The sequence below is a fragment of the Oncorhynchus keta genome, chromosome 18 (assembly GCF_023373465.1).
Source record: "Oncorhynchus keta strain PuntledgeMale-10-30-2019 chromosome 18, Oket_V2, whole genome shotgun sequence".
NCBI lineage: Eukaryota > Metazoa > Chordata > Actinopteri > Salmoniformes > Salmonidae > Oncorhynchus > Oncorhynchus keta.
In genome coordinates this window covers 17729625-17752718 of record NC_068438.1, presented here as the reverse complement: position 1 = coordinate 17752718, position 23094 = coordinate 17729625, and the positions used below count along the sequence as shown (strand labels likewise).

General features: G+C 47.1%; 1 protein-coding gene across 1 annotated transcript in view; it reads right to left on the bottom strand.

The window, feature by feature from the left end:
• The window catches only part of LOC118397381 (FRAS1-related extracellular matrix protein 2-like), a 157345-nt gene extending 139645 nt beyond the window's left edge, over positions 1-17700 (bottom strand). The window contains exons 1-4 of the mRNA XM_052468759.1: positions 13457-17700; positions 13002-13251; positions 12156-12855; positions 7989-8078 (exon numbers count right to left, since the gene is read on the bottom strand). Coding sequence (XP_052324719.1) covers positions 7989-8078; positions 12156-12855; positions 13002-13251; positions 13457-17538 — 5122 coding nt within the window. The 5' untranslated portion in view covers positions 17539-17700. The remainder of the gene's footprint in view (positions 1-7988; positions 8079-12155; positions 12856-13001; positions 13252-13456) is intronic.
• Between the last annotated feature and the right edge of the window lie 5394 nt (positions 17701-23094).

Genomic DNA, 23094 nt, shown 5'->3' with positions numbered 1-23094 from the left:
TAAAGAGAGAGAGAGAGCGGGAGAGAGAGAGGGAGAGAGAGAGAGAGAGAGAGAGAGAGAGAGAGAGAGAGAGAACGAGAGAGAGAGAGAGAGAGGGAGAGAGAGAGAGAGAGAGAGAGAGGGAGGGAGAGAGAGAGAGAGAGAGAGAGAGAGAGAGAGAGAGAGAGAGGGGAGGGAGAGAGAGAGAGAGAGAGAGGGAGGGGAGAGAGAGAGAGGGAGGGAGAGAGAGAGAGAGAGAGAGAGAGAGAGAGAGAGAGAGAGGGAGAGGGGGAGAGAGAGAGGGGAAGAGAGGGAGAGAGAGAGAGAGAGAGAGAGAGAGAGAGAGAGAGAGAACGAGAGATAAAGAGAGAGAGAGAGCGGGAGAGAGAGAGGGAGAGAGGGAGAGAGAGAGAGAGAGAGAGAGAGAGAGAGAGAGGAGAGAGAGAGAGCGGAGAGAGAGAGAGAGAGGGAGGAGAGAGAGAGAGAGAGAGAGAGAGAGAGAGAGAGAGAGAGAGAGAGAGAGAGAGGGAGAGAGAGAGAGAGAGAGAGAGAGAGAGAGAGAGAGAGAGAGAGAGAGAGAGAGGGAGGGGAGAGGGGGAGAGAGAGAGGGAGGAGAGAGAGAGAGAGAGAGAGAGAGAGAGAGAGAGAGAGAGAGAGAGAGAGAGAGGGGGAGGGAGAGAGAGAGAGAGAGAGAGAGAGAGAGAGAGAGAGAGAGAGAGAGGGAGAGGGAGAGAGAGAGAGAGAGAGAGAGAGAGAGAGAGAGAGAGAGAGAGAGAGAGAGAGAGAGAGGGAGGGAGAGAGAGAGAGAGAGAGAGAGAGAGAGAGAGAGAGAGAGAGAGAGAGAGAGAGAGAGAGAGAGAGAAAATGGGAGCAAGAGAAGGTCCAGATCCACGCCACTGGCGTGAAGAAAATATGGAGGAAAATGGGCCGCAGATCGGGCAGCCTTCTGAGAATCCATAGGCGAGCGAGTAAACTCCCATTGCAATCCATTCCTCTTGCTAACGTGCAATCATTGTAAAATAAAATTGATGTCCTGTTGCTAGGGTAATCTTAATCATAGGTCATCAAAAACTGTAACTTCTTATGTTCACCGAGATGTGTCTGAACGACGATACGGATAATATAGAGCTAGCGAGATTTTCCATGCACCAGCAGAACAGAGACGTTACCTCTGGTAAGACGAGGGGTGGAGGTGTGTGTCTATTTGTCAATAACAGCTGGTGTGTTCTGTGATGTCTAATATTAAAGAAGTCTTGAGGTATTGCTCGTCTGAGGTAGAGTACCTTATGATAAGCTGTAGACCACACTATCTACCAAGAGAGTTCTCATCTATATTATCTATATATCTATATATTTACCAACACCTTTGCTGGCACAAATTTTTACCAGCATGTCACATGTGCAACCAGAGAAAGAAAAATCCTAGACCACCTTTACTCCACACACAGAGATGCATACAAAGCTCTCTCCCGCCCTCCATTTTGCAAATCTGACCATAATTCTATCCTCCTGATTCCTGCTTACAAGCAAAAACTAAAGCAGGAAGAACCAGTGACTCGCTCAATATGGAAGTTGTCAGATGACACGGATGCTACACTACAGGACTGTTTTGCTACGACAGACTGGAATATCTTCACTGACAACTTCTCCCTGACCGAGTCTGTAATACCTACATGTTTCAAGCAGACCATCATAGTCCCTGTGTCCAAGGAAGCGAAGGCAACCTGCCTAAATGATTACCGCCCCGTGGCACTCACATCGGTAGCCATAAAGTGCTTTGAAAGGCTCACATCAACAGCATCCTCCCGGACACCCTAGACCCACTCCAATTCACATACTGCCCCAACAGATCCACAGATGACGCAATCTCAATCGCACTCCACACTGCCCTTTCTCACCTGGACAAAAGGAACACCTATGTGAGAATGCTGTTCATTGACTACAGCTTAGCGTTCAACACCATAGTGCACATGAAGCTCATCACTAAGCTAAGGACTCTGGGACTAAACACCTCCCTCTGCAACTGGATCCTGGACTTCCTGACGCCCTCAGGTGGTAAGAGTAGGCAACAACACGTCTGCCACTCCAATCCTTAACACGGGGCCCCTCAGGGGTGTGAACTTAGTCCCCTCCTGTATTCCCTGTTCACCCACGACTGTATGGCCAAATACGACTCCAACAACATCATTAATTAAGTTTGCTGACGATACAACAGTGGTAGGCCTGATCACCGACAACAATGAAAAGGCCTATAGGGAGGAGGTCAGAGAACTGGCAGTGTGGCGTCAGGACAACAACCTCTCCCTCAATGTGAGCAAGACAAAGGAGTTGATCGTGGGACTACAGGAAAAGGCGGTCCGAACAGGCCTCCATTAACATCGACGGGGCTGTAGTGGAGTGGGTCGAGAGTTTCACCTTCCTTGGTGTCCACATCACCAACGAACTATCATGGTCCAAACATACCAAGACAGTCGTGAAGAGGGCACGACAAAACCTTTCCCCCTTCAGGAGACTGAAAAGATTTGGCATGGGTCCCCAGATCCTTAAAAGGTCCTACAGCTGCACCATCGCGAGCATCCTGACCGTTTGCATCACCGCCTGGTATGGCAACTGCTCGGCATCTGACCATAACGCGCTACAGAGGGTAGTGCGACCAAACCAGTACATCACTGACGCCAAGCTTCCTGCCATCCAAGACCTATATACTAGGCGGTGTCAGAGGAAAGCCCATAAAATTGTCAGAGACTCCAGTCACCCAAGTCAGAGACTGTTTTCTCTGCCACCGCACGGGTAAGCGGTACCATCTAGGACCAAAAGGCTCATCAACAGATTCTACTCCCAAGCCATAAGACTGCTGAACAATTCCTAAAATCGACACTGGACAATTAACATTGACACCCCCCTTTGTACACTGCTGCTACTCACTGTTTATTATCTATGCGCAGTCACTTCACCCCTTCCTACATGTACAAGTTACCTCAACTAATCTGTACCCCCGCACACTGACTCGGTACCGGCCTCCACACTGACTCGGTACCGGTGCCCCTTGTATATAGCCTCCACACTGACTCGGTACCGGTGCCCCTTGTATATAGCCTCCACACTGACTCGGTACCGGTGCCCCTTGTATATAGCCTCCACACTGACTCGGTACCGGTGCCCCTTGTATATAGCCTCCACACTGACTCGGTACCGGTGCCCCTTGTATATAGCCTCCACACTGACTCGGTACCGGTGCCCCTTGTATATAGCCTCCACACTGACTCGGTACCGGTGCCCCTTGTATATAGCCTCCACACTGACTCGGTACCGGTGCCCCTTGTATATAGCCTCCACACTGACTCGGTACCGGTGCCCCTTGTATATAGCCTCCACACTGACTCGGTACGGTGCCCCTTGTATATAGCCTCCACACTGACTCGGTACCGGTGCCCCTTGTATATAGCCTCCACACTGACTCGGTACCGGTGCCCCTTGTATATAGCCTCCACACTGACTCGGTACCGGTGCCCCTTGTATATAGCCTCCACACTGACTCGGTACCGGTGCCCCTTGTATATAGCCTCCACACTGACTCGGTACCGGTGCCCCTTGTATATAGCCTCCACACTGACTCGGTACCGGTGCCCCTTGTATATAGCCTCCACACTGACTCGGTACCGGTGCCCCTTGTATATAGCCTCCACACTGACTCGGTACCGGTGCCCCTTGTATATAGCCTCCACACTGACTCGGTACCGGTGCCCCTTGTATATAGCCTCCACACTGACTCGGTACCGGTGCCCCTTGTATATAGCCTCCACACTGACTCGGTACCGGTGCCCCTTGTATATAGCCTCCACACTGACTCGGTACCGGTGCCCCTTGTATATAGCCTCCACACTGACTCGGTACCGGTGCCCCTTGTATATAGCCTCCACACTGACTCGGTACCGGTGCCCCTTGTATATAGCCTCCACACTGACTCGGTACCGGTGCCCCTTGTATATAGCCTCCACACTGACTCGGTACCGGTGCCCCTTGTATATAGCCTCCACACTGACTCGGTACCGGTGCCCCTTGTATATAGCCTCCACACTGACTCGGTACCGGTGCCCCTTGTATATAGCCTCCACACTGACTCGGTACCGGTGCCCCTTGTATATAGCCTCCACACTGACTCACTGACCGGTGCCCCTTGTATATAGCCTCCACACTGACTCGGTACCGGTGCCCCTTGTATATAGCCTCCACACTGACTCGGTACCGGTGCCCCTTGTATATAGCCTCCACACTGACTCGGTACCGGTGCCCCTTGTATATAGCCTCCACACTGACTCGGTACCGGTGCCCCTTGTATATAGCCTCCACACTGACTCGGTACCGGTGCCCCTTGTATATAGCCTCCACACTGACTCGGTACCGGTGCCCCTTGTATATAGCCTCCACACTGACTCGGTACCGGTGCCCCTTGTATATAGCCTCCACACTGACTCGGTACCGGTGCCCCTTGTATATAGCCTCCACACTGACTCGGTACCGGTGCCCCGGTGCCCCCTTGTATATAGCCTCCACACTGACTCGGTACCGGTGCCCCTTGTATATAGCCTCCACACTGACTCGGTACCGGTGCCCCTTGTATATAGCCTCCACACTGACTCGGTACCGGTGCCCCTTGTATATAGCCTCCACACTGACTCGGTACCGGTGCCCCTTGTATATAGCCTCCACACTGACTCGGTACCGGTGCCCCTTGTATATAGCCTCCACACTGACTCGGTACCGGTGCCCCTTGTATATAGCCTCCACACTGACTCACTGACCGGTGCCCCTTGTATATAGCCTCCACACTGACTCGGTACCGGTGCCCCTTGTATATAGCCTCCACACTGACTCGGTACCGGTGCCCCTTGTATATAGCCTCCACACTGACTCGGTACCGGTGCCCCTTGTATATAGCCTCCACACTGACTCGGTGCCCCGGTGCACCCTTGTATATAGCCTCCACACTGACTCGGTACCGGTGCCCCTTGTATATAGCCTCCACACTGACTCGGTACCGGTGCCCCTTGTATATAGCCTCCACACTGACTCGGTACCGGTGCCCCTTGTATATAGCCTCCACACTGACTCGGTACCGGTGCCCCTTGTATATAGCCTCCACACTGACTCGGTACCGGTGCCCCTTGTATATAGCCTCCACACTGACTCGGTACCGGTGCCCCTTGTATATAGCCTCCACACTGACTCGGTACCGGTGCCCCTTGTATATAGCCTCCACACTGACTCGGTACCGGTGCCCCTTGTATATAGCCTCCACACTGACTCGGTACCGGTGCCCCTTGTATATAGCCTCCACACTGACTCGGTACCGGTGCCCCTTGTATATAGCCTCCACACTGACTCGGTACCGGTGCCCCTTGTATATAGCCTCCACACTGACTCGGTACCGGTGCCCCTTGTATATAGCCTCCACACTGACTCGGTACCGGTGCCCCTTGTATATAGCCCCGTTATTGTTATTCTTACTGTGTTACTTTGTATTATTACTTTTTATTTTAGTCTACTTAGTAAATATTTTCTTAACTCCTCTTGAACTGCACTGTTGGTTAAGGGTTTGTAAGTAAGCATTTCACAGTAAAGTCTACACTTGTTGTATTCGGCGCACGTGACAAATAAAGTTTGATTTGATAGAGAAGAGAAAGAGAGAGGTAGATCCATGACCTTAAGCCAACTGAGATGATAATACAGGTATTGACTGAACTTGACTCCACAGCGACGGGAAGGACTCTGAATCGGCTTGACTTTCACCAGCATGATAAAAAGCCATTCAATCTTCTCTATGATAAAACCTCAAAATTATTGCACTTTATAGGGAATGGGGTGCCATTTTGGGATGCCTAGCAGGTTTTATCAAAGAGAAGATTGAATGGATGTCACCAGTTAACGCCCCCATAAGATCCTCATGCAGCCACACACAGAGTAACAGATTGCTGTAATGACCTGTGTATTACCTCACTGAACCCCCTGATGTAATAGCCTGTGTATTACCTCACTGAACCCCCTGATGTAATAGCCTGTGTATTACCTCGCTGAACCCCCTGATGTAATAGCCTGTGTATTACCTCACTGACCCCCCTGATGTAATAGCCTGTGTATTACCTCACTGAACCCCCTGATGTAATAACCTGTGTATTACCTCACTGAACCCCCTGATGTAATAGCCTGTGTATTACCTCACTGAACCCCCTGATGTAATAGCCTGTGTATTACCTCACTGACCCCCCTGATGTAATAGCCTGTGTATTACCCCACTGACCCCCCTGATGTAATAACCTGTGTATTACCTCACTGAACCCCCTGATGTAATAGCCTGTGTATTACCTCACTGAACCCCCTGATGTAATAACCTGTTTATTACCTCACTGACCCCTCTGATGGAATAGCCTGTGTATTACCTCACTGAACCCCATGATGTAATAGCCTGTGTTTTACCTCACTGAACCCCCTAATGTAATAACCTGTGTATTACCTCACTGAACCCCTTGATGTAATAACCTGTGTATTAATTACCTCACTGACCCCCCTGATGTAATAATCTGTGTATTACCTCACTGAACCCCCTGATGTAATAACCTGTGTATTACCTCACTGACCCCCCTGATGTAATAACCTGTGTATTACCTCACTGACCCCCCTGATGTAATAGCCTGTGTATTACCTCACTGAACCCCCTGATGTAATAGCCTGTGTATTACCTCACTGAACCCCCTGATGTAATAACCTGTGTATTATCTCACTGAACCCCCTGATGTAATAACCTGTGTATTACCTCACTGAACCCCCTGATGTAATAGCCTGTGTATTACCTCACTGAACCCCCTGATGTAATAACCTGTGTATTACCTCACTGACCCCCCTGATGTAATAGCCTGTGTATTACCTCACAGACCCCCCTGATGTAATAGCCTGTGTATTACCTCACTGACCCCCCCTGATGTAATAGCCTGTGTATTACCTCACTGAGCCTCACTGAACCCCCTGATTACTCCCAGGTCGAGGGTAAGGGTGGGTGGGGTTGGGGGGGGGGGTGTACAGGAGGTGTTCAGAGGCCCAGAGAAGAGCCTGTGGGAAAAGAGGCCCTTGTCTGAGGTCCTCTTTGTATTCCATCAGACCGTCACGGCCGTAGAAGAGCAGAAGAAAGAACACACTGTCAGCCACTCTACTTAAACTAATCACGAAGCACCAGCCGCATCCAACACCATTTACACCGCCTCACACGGCACCCTATTCTCTATATAGTACTTTTCACCAGGGCCAAAAGTATTGCCCTATGTGGGGAATAAGGTGCAATTTGGGACGTAACCACTATCTCTCATCGCAGACAATGCCTCTCATCGCAGACCAAGCTCAAGGTGAGATTATTTTTCGGCTAATTCAAGTGGCCCAATGAATGTTACTTTTATTACATTGCTGAGAGGTGTTCAACAGGTGTCCTGTGAACTGGACTCGTGCTACATAATGATCCAACATACTGTACGTATACAATTCCAGCCTGCTTCCACATCCCCCTTGGAGAAACCTCACAGTGCTGTAGGCCTACATGCTAAACGTGATAAAATCATGCCCCAACAAGCTGCTGGAACAACTGAAGATTCCTTCCTGCCTCAAAGAACAGTTCCTGCCTTCAAGAAAATGTTGTCGACATGTTTTAAACAGATTTCTGGCCTCACTCAAGCAGAACTTCAAGCGGGGGGGACGTCAACATTGTTTTATATACTGCTGTTGTAGTTTAAAGGGATTACCTGCTGCTCGGTTCTATACCACTATCTAGAGCCCCATTCATGCCAATGCACTCATCTACTGCAGCTTAGATTTTCTCCTTCACTGAAAAGATTAAGGCTACAACTGGAAAATCCTCCATCCACAATGTTGGCTCAAAAAAAGCCTCTCAACAATTAAAATAGTTAGATGTGGTATTATTTGATGTAAACAAGTACCATCAGTAAAACATTTATAGAATGACCTACCATTGTCCTCAATGGAGAAAAAGAATATGTCGCTCGTAGCATTGTGACCATCTCTTAGCACGTAGCAAATCTTCATGTCATCAACTTCAGCTGAAAAAGAAAATCAGATTGATGTCATTTACTCTTCTACTCGTCTAGAAACATATTGCGCTTGAATGTATAGTTCATGCCTTGCATGTTGCCTAATAGACTTAAGAAAGATTGAGAAAAGGAATGACACTGATAAGGTAGGCAGGGTACATAATACAATACAACATTTCATTTGATATGCATATCTGTGATGAACAGTTGTTCTCTATTATAGCTTGTCTGATGTGGCTTAAGACTACTTCCACATATCATATCACTGAACTACTACAACCTACCTGCCTGGTGTGGCAACTGCTTGGCCTCAGACCGTAAGGCACTACAGAGGGTAGTGCGTACGGCCCAGTACATCACTGGAGCCAAGCTTCCTGCCAACCAGGGCCTCTAAACCAGGCGGCGTCAGAGGAAGGCCCTAACAATTGTCAAAGACTCCAGCCACCCTAGTCATAGACTGTTCTCTCTGCTACTGCACGGCAAGCGGTACCGGAGTGCCAAGTCTAGGTCCAAAAGGCTTCTTAATAACAGCTTCTACCCCCAAGCCATAAGACTCATGAAAAGCTAATCAAAGGGCTACCCAGACCCCGCTTTTACGTTGCTGCTACTCTCTGTTTATTATCTATGTATAGTGACTTTAACTCTACCTACATGAACATATTACCTCCATTAACTCAACAACCAGTGCCTCTGCACATTGACTCTGTACCGGTACCCCCTGTATATAGCCTCTGCACATTGACTCTGTACCGGTACCCCCTGTATATAGCCTCTCCACATTGACTCTGTACCGGTACCCCCTGTATATAGCCTCTCCACATTGACTCTGTACCGGTACCCCCTGTATATAGCCTCTCCACATTGACTCTGTACCGGTACCCCCTGTATATAGCCTCTCCACATTGACTCTGTACCGGTACCCCCTGTATATAGCCTCTGCACATTGACTCTGTACCGGTACCCCCTGTATATAGCCTCTCCACATTGACTCTGTACCGGTACCCCCTGTATATAGCCTCTCCACATTGACTCTGTACCGGTACCCCCTGTATATAGCCTCTGCACATTGACTCTGTACCGGTACCCCCTGTATATAGCCTCTCCACATTGACTCTGTACTGGTACCCCCTGTATATAGCCTCAGCATTGACTCTGTACCGGTACCCCCTGTATATAGCCTCTGCACATTGACTCTGTACTGGTACCCCCTGTATATAGCCTCTGCACATTGACTCTGTACCGGTACCCCCTGTATATAGCCTCTGCACATTGACTCTGTACCGGTACCCCCTGTATATAGCCTCCACATTGACTCTGTACCGGTACCCCCTGTATATAGCCTCCACATTGACTCTGTACCGGTACCCCCTGTATATATCCTCCACATTGACTCTGCACCGGTACCCCCTGTATATAGCCTCCACATTGACTCTGCACCGGTACCCCCTGTATATAGCCTCCACATTGACTCTGTACCGGTACCCCCTGTATATAGCCTCCACATTGACTCTGTACCGGTACCCCCTGTATATAGCCTCCACATTGACTCTGTACCGGTACCCCCTGTATATAGCCTCCACATTGACTCTGTACCGGTACCCCCTGTATATAGCCTCCACATTGACTCTGTACCGGTACCCCCTGTATATATCCTCACATTGACTCTGCACCGGTACCCCCTGTATATAGCCTCTGCACATTGACTCTGTACCGGTACCCCCTGTATATAGCCTCCACATTGACTCTGTACCGGTATCCCCTGTATATAGCCTCCACATTGACTCTGTACCGGTACCCCTGTATATAGCCTCCACATTGACTCTGTACCGGTACCCCCTGTATATAGCCTCCACATTGACTCTGTACCGGTACCCCTGTATATAGCCTCCACATTGACTCTGTACCGGTATCCCCTGTATATAGCCTCCACATTGACTCTGTACCGGTACCCCCTGTATATAGCCTCCACATTGACTCTGTACCGGTACCCCCTGTATATAGCCTCCACATTGACTCTGTACCGGTATCCCCTGTATATAGCCTCCACATTGACTCTGTACCGGTACCCCCTGTATATAGCCTCCACATTGACTCTGTACCGGTACCCCCTGTATATAGCCTCCACATTGACTCTGTACCGGTACCCCCTGTATATAGCCTCCACATTGACTCTGTACCGGTATCCCCTGTATATAGCCTCCACATTGACTCTGTACCGGTACCCCCTGTATATAGCCTCCACATTGACTCTGTACCGGTAACCCCTGTATATAGCCTCCACATTGACTCTGTACCGGTACCCCTGTATATAGCCTCCACATTGACTCTGCACCGGTACCCCCTGTATATAGCCTCCACATTGACTCTGTACCGGTACCCCCTGTATATAGCCTCCACATTGACTCTGTACCGGTATCCCCTGTATATAGCCTGCTATTGTTATTTTACTGCTGCTGTTTAATTTTTTTTTTTCATTTTTTATATTTGACATGTTTTACTTAACACTTATTTTTCTTTAAACTTCTTAAAGCATTGTTGGTTAAGGGGTGTGAGTAAGCATTTCACCGTAAGGTCTACTGCTGTTGTATTCGGCGCATGTGACAAATAACATTGGATTTGATTTATACACTGTTGGACAACTTAAATGGATAAAGCCTCACCGGTAATAAAGAAGAAGAACACAGGAGAGAAGAGCTGAATTAACTCAGGCTGCTTAGTGTCTGTCTATCTATTAGTCTGCTGAAAGACAGGGGCCATAAAGAAGAGGCGGACTGCAGAAGCTACTCCACATCACATCACGTCTGTCTGCCGCATCCGCTAACAACGCTATGCTGGAGTGGGTTCTTAAGACTGATACTGTCTAGGAGGAGGGTTGGTTCTGGAGTGGCTTCTTGATAGGTCGGGAGGCTGCTATCAGGGAGGAGGGTGTGAGGTGTATTACTGCTGTCTTCTATATTTAATGTCAAAACATTTCCCTTCAAAGCGGCCGGCTCATAAAAATGGAAAGCCAGTTTTGGGACACTGCCGCCGGCTATGCCGGATAAGCTAGAGTTATTTACTGTCTGTTTACCAGCGATGGATCTGCCTGAAATATTTAACAGGTCTGCAGAAGGAGAAAACAGTGGGAGGAGAATGGGGATGAATGGGGGTCAGTAAATAAAGGAGAGAATGGGTCTACGTCAACCCAAATGGCACCCTATTTCCTATACTGTATAGTGCACTACTTTTTACCAGAGCCCATAGAAGTGCACTATATATGGAATAAAATGCCATTTGGGATGCAGGCATATAGAGATCGATATAATTCATACATTCCTTACTGACTGTGTTACTATTTATTTACCCTACCTTTTCATTTGTACTGTAGACTGGGCTGTATGTATGTAGTTGTTCTATACTGTAGCTATATCTGCGGCTTAAACAAACATTGGCCTGCTGTCCCTGTGAGTGAAGTTAACACATCTCTCTCTCTCTCTCTGCCTCCCTCTCTCTCTCTGCCTCCCTCACTCTCTCTCTCTGCCTCCCTCTCTCTCTCTCTCTTTGCCTCTCTCTCTCTCTCTGCCTCCCTCTCTCTCTCTCTGCCTCCCTCACTCTCAGACAGGGTATTCATGTTCTCACTCTCTATTCTTCATGTCTGTGGCCCCCTACCTTCATGTAAGGTCAAATCTGCTGGTATTTACTCAAGAGCTATAATACCCTGTAGAAGATTACTAGATGAGGTTTGGGGTAGGAGAAACCACTGCCCTGTGAAAACCTATCTTTCTGTTTGAAGAAATTGTTGAACACCATTCAAAAACACCTCTAGAAGGACAAAAGATTTATCTGTCAAATTAAGCTTAATTCCTGAACACCACTGTGCAGTTGCAGCCAATGACCATACTACAGTAGTTACATAGTACCATTATACAGGTAAGTAAGCTCTTAATCCATTATAAGGGCAACAGCGCTACAGCTCTAAGTGAGAATTACTCAACAGCTTATGAAGAATGAAAAAAAAACACATTGGACAATAAAGTTATATTGTACTTGTAAAAGACTAAAGTATAGTAGAGTATAACTTTTTATTTAAAGTAACGGTCGTCTTACCTTGAGTGAATGTGGTGACGGTAGCGTTGCCTGTACCCAGGTTGATGAGGTATCCATGTTCTGGTCCCACGGTGATCTTAAAGGTGACAGATAGCTGAAGACTATCCCTGTCCTCGGCCTTAAGAGTCTTAGAGGTGATGAGGAACCCCAGGTGACCCGTCTCTAACACCCTCAGGGTGGGCCCCCCTTTATTCACCACGATCTGGGGCACCCCGTTATCCACCGACAGGACCGTGATCTTCATCATCTGGGGGCGCCGCGTCTCGAACACGGTGTCTGGGAACACGTAGAAGTCGGTGTGCGTTCCGTCAGTCACGGTAAAGGAGAAGGAATCCTTGGAGGACTCAGTACCGTCGTGTTTGTAGCTGATGAGGTTCTCGTTCAGGTCCTGTTTGGTGAAGGAGGTGACGGGGCGGGTGTTGTTGAAGAGGAGGCGACCGTGGACAGGGACCTGGGTGACTGTGAACTTCAGGAGGGGGTCAGCCGTGTCGCGGTCCTCTGCGGTCAGCTCGAAGGGTGTGATGAGTTTGTTCTCTCCCTCGTTAACCACCAGGCTGTGAACCGTTAGAACCGGTTTCTTGTTGTCCACGTCGGTGATGGAGACACGGAACGTGCGGAACACAGGGTTGTAACCGTCGGTGACCTCGAACTCAAAGCTGTCCATCTTCACCTCATCATCGGCCGTGTGGATGTAGTACACCTTTATTATTATAAAAAATTGCACACATGAAAAGACAAAACAATAAGCCATTGAAAATCTTTACAGAAAACAAATGATAAAATCATGAGTATTTAAACAAATTGTTGAGAATAACATAAAGGGAAAAAAACACAAGATCGAAGTACCTTGCTCCCAGCTAGCTGGAGCTGGGTAAAGGAGGAGATGGGCATGCCAGGGCCGTCAGTACACTCCAGATGGCCTCTCTGTGGGGCTCTGGTGATGGTGAACACCAGGTGTTCGTCGGGACTGTTGAGGTCGCTGGTGCTGAGCAGGTCTGTGGTCAACGTTACTCTACCTCCTTCTTTCAGAGAGACCCCCTTACTGACCACGTCAGGGAACACCACGTCGATACCACCCACCGTCACGTAGAAGTACCTGTCAAAAGACAAAAAGAATATAACCAATAAACAAAACAAATAATTGCAAGACGATCCATTAGGAGGCACCCTGACAAACTGAAATGTCATACCTAGCAACAATCATCATCATTTTTTTTCAAGTTGTTTATTCTATTTGTAGCTGTAGTGTATTGTTTGTATTTTAGAAAACCTCAATAAACACATTTGTAAAAATGAAGCACCTGTCGATCAGAGGGTTGATCCCGTCCGTCACGTCAAACTTGATAAGGTCCCGGATTCCTTCCTGCCCGTTGTGGATATAGACGATGAGAGCCTGGTCTACCTGGTACTGGGTGAAGTTCATCCCCACTGTGATGTTCTCTAACGTCCCGTAAGGGGTTCTCCTCTGTAACAACCCCTGGCCCGGCCCGTAGCGAACAACGTACGTCAGAGTACTATCCTCAGAGTCCAGGTCGGTGGCTTTTAAAACATTATTATCGATCACTTTAACGTCTCCTATCTCTATTTCCAAACCGTCATTGATGGCCATCCTGGGTGTCTCGTCATCTACAGGGATGATCATAACAATGATGGTCTTCTCCACAGTATATTTACCGTCCGTCAGGATTACGTCAAAGCTGTCCTCGTTGGTCTCAGAGTCATCGTGTTCATACACTATACTGGAGGCTTCCCTGATCTGGTCCAGGGTGAAGTTGGTGACTGTGACGGTGCCGGTTGTCAGCTGGTTGAGGACGAAGCCGTGCTTTGGTGGTTTGGTGATGATGAAAGTGAGTTCGTCCGAGGGGATGTCCACGTCGGCTCCGTTCAGGATGGGCGTATCGATGACAATATTCATCCCTTCCATGACGACAAACTCCCTCATATAGATCTCTGGCTTCTCATCGTTGGACGGGATGATAGCGATGGGGAAGAAATGTCTCTCGGAGAAGTTAATGCCGTCGGAGCATCTGAACGTGAACCTGTCCTCTACCGGCTCCACTCTTTTATGGATGCTTTGGACGTAGTAAATGTGGTTTTGTCTGATGTCCTTGATGGTGAATGCACTGATCGCAGTCCCAGACCTGGACTTCTCTGAGCCTGGGGCCGGGGAGATGTTCTCCACGTAGCCTGACGTGGGCTGGACGATGATGGTACAAAGCAGGTCATCATTAGGAGTGTCAATATCATCAGCGCTAATGTGAAAAATCTCTATCACATTCTTCTCTCCCTCTACGACAGTGAACTGTGGGCCTACAAACACCTCTGGAGCCTGGCTGTCCATGGGGAGGATGGTGATCTGAACCCTGACCCCCGTGACCCTGTTGCCCCCTACTGTCCACTCATCAGACATGTCTGTCAGCGTCAGATTAAAGTAGTCGTATTTAGTGTTGAGGCCGATCTCTCCACTGGTGTGGGCGTACACCACCAGTCCGTTGATGACGTCAGCCTGGGTGAAGCTTCCTGATTGGACCCCGTTCACCAGAATCTCCCCGAAAACCGGTGGGTCCTCCAGGATGAAGGTCAAACGGAGGTCGTCTGTGTCCTCGTCCCGCCCCTGGATGACTTTAGTCGTGATCTCAGTGGCTCCGTTCTCCAGGACGTCAATGTAGGAACCAATGGTTCCGGCCGGCAGGCTGATGGTCGGGGTCTCGTCATCAATGGGCTTCACGGTAACCCTGATGGTGATGGTCACAACATGGACGCCGTCACTGACATCCAGCTGGAAGAAGTCGCTGGTGGACTCGTCTCCGTTGTGGATGTAGGAGATCCTGTCGTTAGCGATGTCCAACAGGTTGAAAGCGTCTCCTTTGGTCAGGTCGGTGAAGGTGTACTGGACCGTGCCGTGTTGAGGGGGCTGAGTTAGAGTGAAGGAGATCTGGCTACTGTCCGTGTCTAAGTCCACAGTATGCAGCTCAGCTCTGGTGATTTTGTGTGTTCCCCGCTCGAATATAGTGAAGCCGGTGTTAGTTATCTGAGGCGGCTTGTTGTCGACAGGCTGCAGGAATATAGAGAACGTTCCGGTGACAGTGTTCCCTGACGTATCCTCCACTGTGTACTGGACCTGCAGAACGTGGGCTGTGATCCCCAGCTCCAGGTCAGGTGGGTTGTATGATATCTTATGGTGGTTGACCTGAGCCTGAGTAAACTCAGTCACTACAGTGTCTGGACTCTCTGTTAACACAATAGTGCCCAGTACCACAGGGCTGTTCTCGTCTGTGTCTGTCGGGGGCTGGGTGATGGTGTACTTCAGATCTCTGTCCTCCGAGTCCAGGTCAGTGTAGCGGAGAAACTTCTTCCGGAAGTAGGTGAGCTGGTACTCATGTACGGTCATCTGGAGGGTGGTACCAGGATACAGCTCAGGGGGGATGTCATCCACAGGCAGAATCTTGATGATAAACGAGCTCTGTTCTGATTGGTTAGGGGGGTCATTATCATCCTGGACCCGGAATACAAACTGGTCCATGACTGTGTCAGTGCTGTGAGGCCCTGTGTGTCTGTAGAACAGTTTCCCATCTGTGATATCCTGCTGCAGCCACTCTGTAACCTCTTTCTCATACAGCTCATCCTCAGCGTTGAATTTCCAGGTGGAGGGGTCCTCTGGGGCCTCTGACTGCCTCAGCAGCACCTCCCCTATAGGCGAGAACGGTGCCTCTATGGTGAACCTGATAGTGGAGTCCTCAGAGTCGATGTCTGCAGCGCTGAGTGTGAGTGGCGAAATGAGCATCATCTGGTTCTTGAAGAGGATTAACCCCGTGTTGGCATTGATAATGGGCGGCTCATCATCCGTGGGAACGATTGTCAGGGGAAACAGGAACTCCACCTCGTGCTTCCCATCCGTCATCCGGAATATAATGTTGTCGCTGTACGTGTCGCTGCCGTCGTGCTGGTAGATGACCACGCCCCCGTCCAGATCAGCCGGGGCGAAGAACTTCCTGCGTGACCCGAGCACTGTCAGCTGTCCATGCCGCAGCCCGTCGACCACCGTGATCTTGACATCATCCAGGTTGTCCTCGTCACTGACCTCTAGGTTGTGAGAGCTGGACAGTGGTCTGGACTGACCCTCGTAGAGAAGCTGACCAGTATTCCTGGTGACTACTGGAGCAAGCGTGTTCATAGGTTTCACTACAATCATGAAGGCGAATGGATCAGACACAGCCCCCTCAGTGTCCACCACCTCAAACTCTATCTGGAAGATACGTTCTGTCTCAGAGTCCACAGACGGAGGCTTGTAGGCTATCTTTAGTTCTTTGAGGTCTCCCTGGTAGAAAGAGGTGATGGGCAGGTTCCGGTCATCTGTACTGACTATGTACCCCTCCTCGAAGGAGAGGGGGGAGGTGATGTTGAAGATAAGGTTGTCAGGGTTAGACTCAATGTCCTCAGCAGCCAGCATGTCAGGGGTGATGGCTGTCATGACAAACTGATCCACCTCCATCATCATCATGGCCACGAAGCTGGGTTTAGGAGCCGTGTTCTCCTCTCCATCCTTTATACGCACCATCACCTGGAAAAACTCCTGCTTCAGCAGATTACCCTCTTTATCTTGTAATTCCACAATCATTGGGAAATAATCTCTATTGGGTGATTTGTGTGCAAAAGTGTGCTGATAGCGGGTATTCATTTTAATAAATTTGTCACAGTCCACCATTTTTCCAAGTTTTCCCTCGTCCACAAGTTTTCCATACCTGGGTAATGCACTGCCACTAGAGAGAGACGTTATTTTACACTGATGTTCACTTCTATCATAGGTGAACTCCAGAATCTTACTGTCAATGGGGTTACTAGTGCCAAGCAGTTTGTCAACAGTCAGAGGCATGTTTCTGGTTAACACTTCCAACTGTGTGAAAACCACCTCCACTTCCATCATAAACGGGATGATTATGGTGTCGGTATGAGTGTCATATCTGAGCTGTAGCCTCACCCTATCCAGCGGGGGGCTCCTGGACCCGAAGTGAGAATACTTTACGTCATTGGGACCAAATTCACAGGGAAACTTTTTGGGAGAGAGCTGCCCTGGCCTTTGGGAGAGCGGGTCGTTATCCAGAACCGTTATACTACATCTGTCTCCCGGTTGTACTTGAATTACCAGATCATTGATAGGATCAATGAACACTGCTCTCCCGAAAGGCACGCGTATTCCATTGTTGGCCACCAATATAGCATCCTCTGACAGCTCCGATCTCAACGCGTATGATAATCCATAACTGTCGAAAACCTGCGCAGCGGAGTCCTCTGTCACAATCACCGCGATCAAAGCAGAGAGCAAAACAACAGCGCCAGTACCAGTCCCTTGGCGTTGCAACAGCGGAGGAATAATCCAAGCCATTTGGAGAGAGAAGCCAATGCAAAGATGCGTAGAATTTTGCACATAAAATCCAGAAAGAAATACGAGCAGTTCAGCTAAAGTTATGAGAGTATAAAATGAGTGTTGATAAATATCTCACTCGCATCCGCGCTGAGGTGTACCATTCTCTCTCTCTCCGCTGCTCTCTTCGGTTCAGGATAAACTTCATGCACTTGGAGCCCCAGAGTGAGAGATACGCCCTCTCGTCCGCCGATTGGAGGATATTTAGGCTGGAATGAGTTTATTGATTTTTGAATGGAAGGGAAAGACGTCAATCAAAACCCGAAAACGCTCGCGCATGGGTTGGATTTGAAGAAGCAGGTTTAATAAGGTGCGAATAAGGTGCGAAATTCTACCGAAAAATACATTTAAACTTGAATAGGAATGATGTGTGCAGTCAGGTAGGCCTTAATAAACCACTTTACCTTAAATGACAAAGCAATCGGGCACCCCCGCCACTGATTTCGTAAATAGCTGCGTGATGGGGATGGATACATTTAACCACTCAAATTTCATAGACAGCTATGGGTACAAAGACGGACCATCCATGAGATCAAAATGATCGTTTTAACCATGTTTCGAGGCGATACAGTGTTTGTTTACAATTATTTTGTTTACAAACAAAGGAGTAAAACAAGCTTATATTTTAAAACAATTTAACTAAGGTCGAGGCATGTATACATAGTTTTTTTCAAAGAATCAATGGGTATATAAATAGATAGGCATATGGGTATTTAAAAGTCCACAAATGGATATAGCAATCATAGATTGCCCCTTGAATCTCTTTCTTTTGTAATTAGTTGACAGTAGGTCTAAACACAAATGTCCAAAACATATTAGGCTTAATTGGACCTCTTCAACAGCAGTGGAAACGTTGTTGGTAAGTCGGTTTTATTGCAATAATAAGCCTATATATAACAAGTCAACACAGTATATCAATAAATAGGATTTAACTATGCTACATTAACATAACGAATCTCCATCAACATTCTATATATAACAAGTCAACACAGTATATCAATAAATAGGATTTAACTATGCTACATTAACATAACGAATCTCCATCAGCATTTCATGAATATATTTTTACAAAACATTTCGATTTGCATCAAATAGTTTACACATTATATCCTAAAATAGAGGATTATATCTGTATAAAAACCAATATAGGGTAGAGTTTAAGGAAACATGTTCGAGCTCCCTCTTGTGGTGTAATAGAATTGATCGTTTCGGGTAGCTTCTGGTTCATGGCAAAGCCATCTATGGTATACACCACGTTCAAAAGTTTGGGGTCACTTAGACATTTTTGAAAGAAAAGCACATTTTTTGTCCATTAAAATAACATGAAATTGATCAGAAATACAGTGTAGACATTGTTAATGTTGTAAATGACTATTGTAGCTGGAAATGGCAGATTTTTAATGGAATATCTACATAGGTGTACAGAGGCCCATTATCAGCAACTATCACTCATGTGTTCCAAAGGCACATTGTGTTACCTAATCCAAGTTGATCATTTTAAAAGGCTAATTGGTCATTAGAAAACCCTTATGTTAGCACAGCTGAAAATGGTTATTCTGATTAAAGAAGCAATAAAACTGGCCTTCTTTAGACTAGTTGAGTATCTGGAGCATCAACATTTGTGGGTTCAATTACAGGCTCAAAATGGCTTGAAACAAAGCACTTTCTTCTGAAACTTGTCAGTCTATTCTTGTTCTGAGAAATGAAGGATATTCCATGCGAGAAATTGCCAAGAAACTGAAGATCTCGTACAATGCTGTGTACTACTCCTTTCATAGAACAGCACAAACTGTCTCTAACCAGAATAGAAAGAGGAGGAGTGGGAGGCCCCGGTGCACAACTGAGTAAGAGGACTAGTACATTAGAGTGTCTAGTTTGAGAAACAGACGCCTCACAAGTCCTCAACTGGCAGCTTCATTAAATAGTACCCGTAAAACACCAGTCTCAACGTCAACAGTGAAGAGGTGACTCCGGGATGCTGGCCTTCTAGGCAGAGTTGCAAAGAAAAATACATATCTCAGACTGGCCAATAAAAAGACAAGATTAAGACGGGCAAAAGAACATAGACACTGGACAGAGGAACTCTGCCTAGAATGCCAGCATCCCGAAGCTGCCAGTTGAGGACTTGTGAGGCGTCGATTTCTCAAACTAGACACTCTAATCTTAATCTGTCAATCACCGTATATATATAAATACCTTTTAAATACCTTAATTTTGTAAAATAAATGTTTAATCAAAATGGAATCACCTGTTTAAGTTAATAGATAAATATAACACCAGAACATTGTTACTAACTAGCAGTGTTGGAGAAGCTATTCTGAAAATATAGTTTACGCTACAGTACCAATAACTTCTCACTGGAATAAGTGAAGTTACACTAAAGCTAACCTTAAGAAAAATATAGTTTACTTAACTAAAGTTACTTTGAGAAAGTAGTTCACAAAACTACTTCGTAAAAAATTATCATATCTAAATCTGAAATGTCAGACTACAAATTGCAAGAATAGATCCCTCTGGGGTCAGATGTTGTCAGAATGTGTGGTTTAGCCTATTAAAAACAAACCCATACTGTATGTTTTAAGTGAGATTTAGACAGGTCTGATGCCGAAAAAGAAAGGAAATCCTTGCCGACATCATCCATATTTTATTTTATTTTTTCAAAAAAAGTAGAGTGTAGTTCCAGTAGTTTACTACACAGCTACATGGCAAAACAATTATTAACTACTGAAACCACTACCTAGATTTCAATTTAGTTTAACTACCACCAAGCTACTGCAAAGTTGAACTGCATGTAGTTCACTATTCCCCAACACTGCTAAATAGGCCTACTGTATAAGGACATATTACACATACAAATTCATAATAATAATCATTTCTTATACCAATACACATGTATATTCCTCATTCTACATATTCCACATACTAGGCTTACATTATGACCCAATGGGTCTAACCCAGGACAATCATCTGAAATATGTGATATGGGATATGTGTCGTTGACTGACATGTAATGCATAGCATTGCATAGCTTTGTACAGAAAATCTGAGTGGAGAAGGCAGCTAGCTGAATGTGAGAGAGAACATGAACAACAGGCTGATGTCAACACCATCAGAAAGGGAAGTATTGAGTGTTCTAGTCTGCTGGCACACAGTTGATTAATGTCTCTATTCATGCATCCCCAAATTGCACCTTATTCCCTACATAGTGCACTACTTTTGACCAGAGCCCAATATCATTAGTTGTTGTTGATTTACTCTATCCTGCAGAGTTTAGCAGTGCTAAGAGCCATGCAGTGACTTCCTCAATCTGTGTCCTTCCTCCCTACCTCCCTCCATCCGTCTCTCTCATCACCCAGGTCTTCAAGCTGTCAGATGTTTCCTAAACAGAGCATTCTGTTCCGACAGCTGTCAGGCACGGTCAGGGTGCCTCTACCTCTCTCCACACCCCTGAACTTTCTCTCTTCCCTCTGCTAATCTGATGCTCCACTCATCTCTCCCCATTCTCCCCCAGTCAGAATGTCTCTCTCTCTCTACACCACTCATCTCTCCCCATTCTCCCCCAGTCAGAATGTCTCTCTCTCTCTACACCACTCATCTCTCCCCATTCTCCCCCAGTCAGAATGTCTCTCTCTCTCTACACCACTCATCTCTCCCCATTCTCCCCCAGTCAGAATGTCTCTCTCTCTCTCTACACCTCTCATCTCTCCCCATTCTCCCCCAGTCAGAATGTCTCTCTCTCTCTACACCACTCATCTCTCCCCATTCTCCCCCAGTCAGAATGTCTCTCTCTCTCTACACCACTCATCTCTCCCCATTCTCCCCCAGTCAGAATGTCTCTCTCTCTCTACACCACTCATCTCTCCCCATTCTCCCCCAGTCAGAATGTCTCTCTCTCTACATCTTATCTCCCCATTCTCCCCCAGTCAGAATGTCTCTCTCTCTCTACACCACTCATCTCTCCCCATTCTCCCCCAGTCAGAATGTCTCTCTCTCTCTACACCACTCATCTCTCCCCATTCTCCCCCAGTCAGAATGTCTCTCTCTCTCTACACCACTCATCTCTCCCCATTCTCCCCCAGTCAGAATGTCTCTCTCTCTCTACACCCCTCATCTCTCCCCATTCTCCCCCAGTCAGAATGTCTCTCTCTCTCTACACCCCTCATCTCTCCCCATTCTCCCCCAGTCAGAATGTCTCTTTCTCTCTACACCCCTCATCTCTCTCTCCACACCCATCGGCTGGTAGCTGAATATTGATTGAAAGGCTACAGTCAGTCAAAGACAATGGTATGATACTGGGATGAAAGTATGATATGATACTGGGATGAAAGTATGATATGATACTGGGATGAAAGTATGATATGATACTGCCAGCTCATTTAAATGAGCTCATTAGCTCAGTGCATGCAGAGAGGAACCTGGTGGTTATAGATATAGATATTATAGATAGGCCCACAGTTGTTTTGGGTCATATTTACTATGCAGTTTAGTTTTAGTACGCAGTATAGCACATGGGTATAACTTTTATTCATTCAGCAAGTCAACAGTGAGCAATGCAAACACAAAATACATACAACACTCAAACAAAATGTGCATTCCTCTATGAGCTTAATGTCTTAAAATGACAACATTGTCAGAGCTTAAGTGTACCCTGAGGCTGGAGAAGTGTAGCCAACAGAGGCTGTTACATGTCCATTGACATGCTGGAGGGAGGCTTTTAGACATAATTGCACGGTATAACGAAGAAAATGAGACTGAAGAATATTGATGTATATTGAAGGCTCTACTCTATCTGATGCTAAAAGTAATCGAGTTAAACAATGATATAGTGTTCCAGTCAGTTTGAGAGTATACTTACTGTATGAGTGTCAGCCAGGTTGTCATTCACCACCTCATCCACTGTGCTCTACCGTACATGTAGAGAGGGCCCCACCCTGTCTATCTCCTATATAGTGCACTACTTTGACCAAGGCCCATAGGTAGTATACTTTATACACTAGTGGATAAGGTGCCATTTGGGATACAGACTATCTACTTAGATGAATGGTTCTACCTGTCACCAGAGGGCAGCAGAGACCATCCTAAAGACATTGATGACACTCAGGTGTGTCCTATTTACTCATTATGATTTCCCTGTTAAAAGAGGTATGTTTTCTGTTGTCCTTTGCTGAAGCTTGAATTATGTGCTGTGTGCGTTTGTTTCCTGCGTGAGGTTTTGAGACTTAGTGTTTGTTGTTTTTCCAGGGTTACTGTGATCCATCCGTTACCATATCTCAGTAAAGTATTATGTTTTTCCTCAACCATTGATTCCTCGTCTGGTCTCTTCTCTGACTTCTCCAGAGAATTACAAATCCCCTGCATGAAATGTCCCCTCCCTCTGCAGATTCAAGCCCTCCATGGACGCCCCATTGGCTCCAGGCCAGGTGGAATATCAGATCAAGCCCATTCTACTGCAAGTTGGGGTGAAATACTCAGAGACTCTTAGATTTCTTTTGATCGTGGCAGGATGGAGGTCTGAGT